The sequence below is a fragment of the Chenopodium quinoa genome, unplaced genomic scaffold (assembly GCF_001683475.1).
Source record: "Chenopodium quinoa cultivar QQ74 unplaced genomic scaffold, ASM168347v1, whole genome shotgun sequence".
In the NCBI taxonomy this organism is placed as follows: domain Eukaryota; kingdom Viridiplantae; phylum Streptophyta; class Magnoliopsida; order Caryophyllales; family Amaranthaceae; genus Chenopodium; species Chenopodium quinoa.
Genome location: NW_018744790.1, coordinates 2,196,579 through 2,205,882, shown reverse-complemented (window position 1 = coordinate 2,205,882; position 9,304 = coordinate 2,196,579). Strand labels below are relative to the sequence as shown.

At 31.3% G+C, this 9,304-nt stretch overlaps 1 protein-coding gene across 1 annotated transcript; it reads left to right on the top strand.

Annotated features, from left to right (window-relative positions):
• Positions 1–290: 290 nt before the first annotated feature.
• Positions 291–9,050, top strand: LOC110703879 (probable pectinesterase 55). The gene is made up of 6 exons (XM_021881660.1): positions 291–361; positions 5,043–5,225; positions 5,382–5,544; positions 6,816–7,028; positions 8,458–8,684; positions 8,891–9,050. The coding sequence occupies exons 1-6, from the start codon at positions 291–293 to the stop codon at positions 9,048–9,050; spliced, it is 1,017 nt and encodes a 338-aa protein (XP_021737352.1).
• Positions 9,051–9,304: the final 254 nt, after the last annotated feature.

Here is a 9,304-nt window from a genome sequence, read left to right as displayed (position 1 = left end):
GAGTTAAGTATTTTGAGTAGCTTTGCGTAGTCACGCGGTGGTAATACGCCTAATAAGTCTATCGCTATGGTATAATTATACGTATTATACCAATATTTTCTTAGAAGAAGATTTGGGGATGTTACACTAACAACCAAGACATCCTCCGTGAGACGAAAACGGTGGAAAATATTAGAAGCAAAGCTAGTAAGCTCAAGGGCAAGAGGGGAATTGAAGATTCCGACCCATCCTACGCCTTTTCCAATAAAAAGGGAAAGATCAACTAGCCCTTTTGTAATCTAGAACCTAACATGTTGCCTAGCAGTGATGCTCAGAGTGATGTTACACACTTAACTACTATAGATGCTACTAGTGAGATGAGGTTAGAGAGCCTTAAGGGGGAAGAGAATGCCACTAGCCCCCCTAAAATCCAGAGCCTTATCAACCAAACTAATGAATATATGATATAAGTCCCTTAAGATTTCCGATTTTTCATACTCAGATCTCAATCAAGGGAATTCCTTGAGTTTCTTCAAAGGTTCTGCTATTTCATACATGATTGTACGAGTGAAAGAAAAGACCACCCATAACGGGTATCTTGAAGCTCACAAAGCAATCGCGTTAGGAAGAGCCAAAAGAAAAAGGTCAAGCGATCTTTTGATACCGTCGTGGTTAACCATGTTGTTGGGCTTCCCAAGCCCAACACCGCTGCCATAGAGAAGTTAGATATATGATCATTTATCTACTTTCCTAACCTCTAGCAGCAACGAGGGTTCAAGTATCGAAGAGGGAGTAAAGATGCTACGAGAGTTTTAACTACCATTGACATTGTTGAAGTGGAATCCGTAGGTTCTAATGATGGAGACTCCGTGAATTTTGAGCCCGACCAAGTGTAGTCTCATCCTCCACTATCTACTTTCAAGTTTTCTACTTTGTGAAGGAAGAATTAAAAGGCCTATCAGCTCAAAGGTAAATAACAAGAAAGGTAAAAGGTTTTACAAAATCTGTTTTTGCAGGATCAAGAAACATCAGGGATCAAGTGTGGAACAACTTATGGCTAGTACTGGCGATGATCTCCTCAACCCTCTTCTTTGTATTATCAATCAATCCACAATGTTTGTGCCCCAAATCCCCTTTTAGCACTTGTACTAGTATAGTTAAGAGAGTTAAGTTGGCTCAATGTAGTATCGAATCAGTTGTGAACTAACCTTCTTTTTTGGACCGACCGTTGTCAAAAAAAAAACTGCAGTAAAGATAATAATATTCAATAATTATAACATTCTGTTAGATTGTATAAATGATTTTGGAATCAATTACAAAAATCTTATGAGCAATCATATGTTAATGTTAATCTGTATTATTTACTAGATCAAGTATGCAATCAAGCGAAGAATCAATGAATACATAATATAAAGCTAAGTTTTATCCTAATAATCATACTTGATACAATTAACCTGCAATAATGATATGAAATTTTTACAATTCATCAATTTATATGCATTGGAGGAAGAAATAATGCAAGGTACAAATGGCATTGATGAATTATTTTTACAACATTTTGAAGTAGTAGTTTTTGAAAGTAGAAATATATTTTAAATAACTATATTATGAAGCTAATTTTGTATTGGGTCAAATAAAATTATTTAAAACTCCATTAAAAAATAAATTATTTTAAACTACTTATAGTTATATAACTATTTGCTTTTCATGCAATAATAATTAATTGAGAGTTTTGATAATTGAAAGGCGAGTAATTAAAAAGTGATTACACAATTCATATCATATAAATAATATCTAAAGTTAAACTTTTAGTCAGATCACGAGACAGCGACACTTAGCATTCCAACTTTTCGCCAAGTGTCGTGCCACGTAGGTGATAATTCATTATTAATATGACACGTAGGATTTATTGAAATATATTTTTTGTTGAATTGGATAAAAAACTTGAATAGATTTAATATATAGGATAAAAAAAGTTATTTAGTGTTTTATTTTCAATAAAATTTAGATGATGTAGTAGGCAGCACGTTTTTGGTGCGGCCAGCCACACGGTGCGACAAGGTGCAATATCAGTAACCCCTCAAATATTACCACTTAAGTAACCCCTCTAATAACCCCTCAAGTAACCCCCTAGACAAAGTAACCCCTGACCAAGTAACCCCCGACAGACCTAGTAACCCCTAATAACCCCCGACCTAGTAACCCTTAACCTAGTAACCCCTAGTAACCCCAAGTCGAACTAGTAACCCTTAGTAACCCCCTACCTAGTAACCCCGACCTAGTAACCCAAGTAACCCCTGACCAACCTAGTAACCATTAACCCACACCCAAACCCACCGTAACCACCACCAACACCAACCTTTCTCAACCGCCGTCTTCAAAACCTTAAACTCCACCACACCACCACCAACTCCCGTACCACTAACAACCACTCCTAGATCCAACCAAACCTTACAAAAATCAGCAAGCCCAGATCCACCAAACCGAACCCACTACCAAAGTTTTCATGGATGAATTTGGCCTTAAAAACCCCTAGCTTGTTTTTCGGCGACGAAGTATGAGGAGCTTCCTTACCCCCTACCACCGCTGCTCCATTTAACTTGTTTAATTTGATTAGGCTAACTAGAGAAGATGAAAATAGGAGAGAGAAAGAGGAGAGAGAGAGGAAAGATAGAAGAGAGTTCGGGAAAAGGGTGTGTTTAAGTGGGAAGAAGAAAACTGGAAAGAGAATAGGAGATACAGAAGAGAAAGAGAATATATATATATATATATATATATATATATATATATATATTACGGCTGGCCGTAAGGTGCGGCCAGCCACATATGAAACTTAGTGTTTACTGTTTAGTAGGATAACAAAAAAGTTATTTTAGAGTTTTATTTTTGATAAAACTTTCCGTTTACAATTTTATTTCCAATAAAACTTTTGGTTTAGAATTTTGTTTTCAATAAAATGCCAATATTTTTATACAAATGATGGATCTAGAGAGGTAGAAAAGAAAGAAAAAAAATAAGAAAAATCAAAGAGGCATGTTATTATGTATAACCATTCTCTTAAGTCTTAACGTGTAACTTTCATTTTCTTAGATGTTCAGAGAAAATGAAAAAATCGTAACTAATATATAAAGTTAAACTTTTAGCCAGGCCACGAGATAGCGACACTTGGCATTTCAATTTTTCGCCAAGTGTTATGCCACGTTGGATAGATTTAGATAGGCTTTATAGGATAAAAAATTAGTTTAAAATTTTATTTTCAATCAAATTTGCATAAAATTTTAGGATAAAATTGTTAATTTAGAATTTTATTTTTGATAAAATACCACTATTTCATATGTACAAATTGAATTATAATTTTATTCAAAAAAATATTAGATTATATTTCTCAATAAGTATCATATAAATTTATTTTCCTTATTATAATATTTTTTAGAGCGAAGGAAGTAGTTCAAAATGTAAAACATCACTGCTGTATTCTAATCGATTGAAATAATATAGTTCACAGTTTAATTGATTTTATTACTATGTAGACATATTAATCAGAGTCGGATCATGAGTCATTTTGGATAAGGTCACTTCAGGTTACCGGTCAAGAATTAATTGTTCAACCGTTGCCAAAAGTATTTGATTCAGGTCAACTCAACGGGCTTTGAACATTTTTTTAAAAGTATTTAATCGAGGTGGCCGGCCGTACAGACGTGAAGGAGAGGAGAGAGAACCGTGTATGTGAGGAGAGAGAGATGGATTAGGGTTTGGAATACTAGTTGCCTTGTTTCACAATTGACTGACTGTTAATTGTGACTTATGTCAACCCTAGGCATAGATCTTATTTATAGATCATAACTCTAAATAAGAGCCCATGTCAAGTCCAAACTCCTAAGCTTGGTCAAAAACCTCTATCCCAACACTCCATATGGTATGTCATAATCTCATAAGGCTCATTAATGGGCCTCTTACTTGTTTAACCCAATACCCTTGTTATGTGAGCTTATAGGATCTATTCTATTGGGCTTTGGATTATTTAACTAGCCCAAAGATCATTTGTCATATCTAGTACCAAACAATGACGACCCAAAAGAACGAACTTATTATCTCCATAATAGTGATCCCTAATATATCTAGTAATTGCACTTATCGAAGACATAAATCCTTCAGAAATGTCAATCAGGATCTGATCATGAGTCATTTTGGATAAGGTCACTTCAAGTTATCGGTCAAGAAATGTTCAACCCTAGCTTGCCAAAAGTATTTGATTCGGGTCAAGCCAACGGGCTTTGAACAATTTTTTTTAAATGTATTTAATCAAACATTGTCACCAACATTATTATTAGTCATTATATGCCTACCAAATAGAAAGTTGTCACAAAAACACATCAATTCCTAACTATTTGTATCAATGATATATTTTAAAATTTGACATATAAATTGAAAAATTATCTTAAAATTCAATAAAGAACCCTGAGAATGCATAGGGCACAAAACTAGTAACTATATAAGTGTTACGTATTTGACCATCTAATAGAGTATTCATGAAGTAAATCATTAGTTTAACTAAATACAATGTAACAAATCAGTATCAAAGCAACAAATTCATAGAAATGATGTATTTTTATAGACATAAATAGAAGAGTATTAAAAAATTATGATAGAGGAGCTGATTGGATAAAAAGTATCTACAAATTCATTTCATGAAAAACAAATATAACAAAATCAGTATATGATAACATAGACAGAAATGGAAATATATATATCTTTGGACATTAATAGAAATATATATATTAAAAAAATATTAGAGCAGCTGATTGGATAATAAGTATCATGATTTAGTTGTTACAAATTCATGCATGAAAATTAATAGGTTGATGACTTTAATTGATACGTTTCCAATTCTAATTATTTCACTTAATCTCCATTGTTCTTTAAATACTTCACATAATACATTGTAAAAGTCACGGTTAATACCTTTCTCTTGAGTCTTGCTTAAGCTTGTCTCAATAATATTAATTCAAACCTCTTCCTTCAAGTATGAAGTTTTTATTTCTATTAATTGCATTGTATTTTAGCTTTCAGAATGTTTGTTTCTTGTTATCTGGAGCTACAGAATGCCAAGATACATCAATAGCTCATACTATCACCGTTTCACAATCAGGTGGCGCAAATTTCACGACCCTTACAGATGCCTTTAATTCTATTCCTTCCGGCAATAATAAATGGATCAAAATATTGCTTAATCCCGGAATTTATAAGTAAGTCATGAAATGTATATACAGACATACAATGTATATGCATATACTTGTTATAATACACTTTGTATATTTATTTTCTACCTATGCCCATTTTTAATTAGATACTTAACATGTAGATAGATGGATCGATTATTGATGTTATTTGTGTATATGTAGGGAGCAGATAATAGTTCAACAAGATAAAGGAGGGTGTATAATTCTTGAAGGTAGCGATCTTACTTCAACAATAATAACCTATGATAATCATTCTTCAACACTAGAAAGCGTTACTCTTGCTTTGTACATCGACAATTTTGTAGCTAGGAATGTCACCTTTAAGGTAATTCATCTTTTTATTTTCATTTTATGATTATTATGCCGTATATAAATAATTATTCACGTTTTATTTCCCAATAGTAAATTTTTAGGTATAGTTAGACTTTCAACAAAACGATTCAAATTTCCGTATTTTGTATTTTGTTACTATATTCATTTATTTAGTACTCCGTCTTTCCCGTATCTTATATTTTGAGTTCATACTTTTTCATTACTCTTATTTCTTGCGGCTTATTTTGTTACTACTAGACATGCAGTTATGCACCAACAAGATTAGACTCGTGCGATGCACGAGTTTAACAATAATTTACGACTTCAACAATATTTTTTTTGCTTATTTGTGTGTAATATGTACGTAGTAGAAATAATTTAAGAAAAATCTAATAAATTGATAAAGAGTGGACACCGCAATTCAATTAATCTGTATAAAATATATGGAGTATGAGAAAAAGATACTCCGTAATGTTTATAAGAAAATGAAATAGTCCGACCTTCCTTTAATTCTCTAAGGAAAATTGCATAATTTAGTCAATTCAAATATAAAATATATTAGAAAAATATATAATTAATTTAGCTTTTTCAAATTTTTATTTATGTTGAAAAAAAATTAATGATGTCATTATTAGTTTTGGAGGGAAATTTTTTTACAAGAAGTTGACATTTAGAAAATAATAACATCAGCGGTAATTATTTTAGTTATATTTATAGATGTGTGTTTCAATATTTCCATATATGTACACTAACCATTAAATTTTTGTAAAAAAACGTGACCAAAAAATAAATGATGCATAAATATTTTATGTGGACACCCTATGTTGGCTTACACGTTTTATCATAAATACTTCCTGCGTTTCTTAATACTTGTAACAGTTTCCTAAAATGAAAATGTCACAATACTTGCAACATACTATAATAGGAAATTAAAGTTATTTAGAGGAAAAGTTTTACTATTTCCGTTATTTAAAGTACATGACCTACTAAATTATACTTGTAATAACCTCTTGCCCTATTTTAAAATATACAAGTATTAAATCATATAAACCCCACTTTTCTTGAATATCGTAAAAAAAATAATTAAAAAAATGTGTGTTACAATTATTAAAAAACAAGGCATGAAGAATTTTATTGTATCTTTGTAAAGAATATAATTACAAATTTATCCATTTGTAATTTTGTACTTCTTACTAATTAAAATCTAATCGATATGAACATATAATGTTTTGTACATGGATAGATGAACTAATTCTCAAATGTCCGGTAATTTTGTTCTAATAGAACTCTTTTAGAATTGGAGCACTATTAGATGATACGCAGCGAACTCAAGCCGTTGCCCTCAGATCTTATGGTGACAAGCATGCATTTTATTCTTGTGGATTTGTGGGATATCAAGATACACTTTGGGATGATCATGGTAGACATTATTTCAAATCATGTTATATTGAAGGGGCTGTTGATTTTATATTTGGAAATGGTCAATCTGTATATGAGGTAAATTATAAATATACACAGTACTATTTACTTCATCTATTTATGTTTAAGGCCTTGTTTGGCTTGCCTTATTATTGCTTATCTGAACTTATCTGATCTGGTTTGGTCTGGTGTGGTCTGATCTGATATGATATGATCTGGTCTGATTTGATTTGATCTGATCTAAATGTCATATTTGACCGAACTTTGACCTTAAATATACGATAATCTATATGAAAAAAATAAATTTAGTGGGGTCTTGTTAAATTTGAGTAATATGTGTATTTTATTAATATGTGATTTTTCAAAAAAAAATTCATATTAAATATAGGAAAATTTTTAAATTACCACCCAAAAATGTAACCATTTTCGAACTAACCACCCGTTTAATTTTTTATTTTAAATTACCACACCTTAAATTAAATAAATGCTCAGATTACCACCCATTTCAAAAATCTGGTGGATTTTCCGTCTGTGGGCCCCACCGAACGCTTATTTTGATCCTTTTGACTGATTTTTTCTCCGTTTTTTTCTTTAAAAACGCTCTCCAAACTTCAATTCATGTTTTTCTCTTTGGAATTTGGTAGAATTTGGTGAAGAAAATGTGAATTAAAGTTTAGAAAGCGTTTTTAAAGAGAAAAATCGAGGGGGAAATCAGTCATAAGGTCAAAATAAGTGTTAGGAAAGGCCTATAGACGGAAATCCACCGAAATTTTGAAATGAGTGGTAATCTTAGCATTTATTTAATTTAAGGGGTAGTAATTTAAAATTAAAAAATTAAACGGGTGGACGGGTGGTTAGTTCGAAAATGGTTTCATTTTTAGATGATAATTTAAAACGATGATTTGTTCTTATTTTTTCTGATCAGAATTTATTTATTCTGATTTGATCTGATATGAACTTATTTTTTCCGAAATAAGTAAAAGTGAACTAAACAAGGCCTTTATGCAACAATTCAACTTTTGCATTTTTATATATTAACTCTAACTTGATTTTTCACTACTAATATACAAAAATCACATGCTAGTGTGCAATATGGTATTCGATTAGTCAATATCTAAATTTTATCAAATTTTCTTTAATATTACTGGTATAGAATTATGGATATTGAATTTCAAAGTTATGATGCAGCAAATCTATCAATCAAATTGTTGCATAAAAACAAATTAGAGAGGTAATATGTATAGTAGATATGTCTATAGGTAAGGATCAAGGAGTGGAAGGATGGTTAGTCATTCCATCTCCACCACCCCCCGAGTGACAGGGGAAATATATATATATATATATATATATATATATATATATATATATATATATATATATATATATATATATATATAACCAAACATGTTTGATAGAGATGGGGGAAATCACCTTGTGACATTGAGGTCGTAAGTTTGAACCTCACCATTTGCATATGCTTAGTCGTAACTCTTTACGTATGTTTCAGCAATGCACCATAAATGTCACGGGAGGAGGTTACATTACTGCACAAAGTCGACCATCGGCAAATGATACTAGTGGTTATGTGTTTAGAAATTGTGATATTTCGGGAACAGGGCATGCTGAGTTAGGACGAGTATATGGTGCCTTTGCAAGAGTTATTTTCATCGACTCAAAATTCAGTAAAGTTGTTGATCCCGAGGGATGGTTCATTTGGAATCAAAGTGGACATGAGTAAGTTTTTATAATCAAATTCTTTAAATACATAACTCTTTTAGTTAAATGAGCTAATGCGTACACTTAAATTAAATAATAGGGCCTAATTAGGTCTATATTATTGTTGTTGTTGTTGTTTGGTCTTTTGAGCTAAAACAATTACAGAGTACTTATCTTGAGTTCATGACTTACAAACTTATCGATAAGCGTTGTGTTAAATGCAGAAACGATGTGACATTTGCAGAAGTTAATTGCACTGGTCCAGGAGCTGATACATCAAAACGTGTTTCATGGGAAAAGAAGTTAGATTCTTATGCAATTAGGCAATATGATACGCAGACTTTTATCAACCAAAATGGGTGGATTGCTAAACAACCTTTATAATAATTAATCAATAATGATAAATATTATGATAAAAGATATGCATAGATTTGAGAATTATGATTTAACTAGTTTAAGTCCCGTGTAATGCACACGGTTGTTATTAAATTTATAAACAGTTATTGTATTGATTTTATTAAAAATATTATATTCATAATACTAATTCAAAAATAAATATAACTTACCTAGTTATACCACTGTCAAGATTAGTGACACTTAGACTTGATTTAAAAGAAAAAGGGTCTATGAAGTTTTAT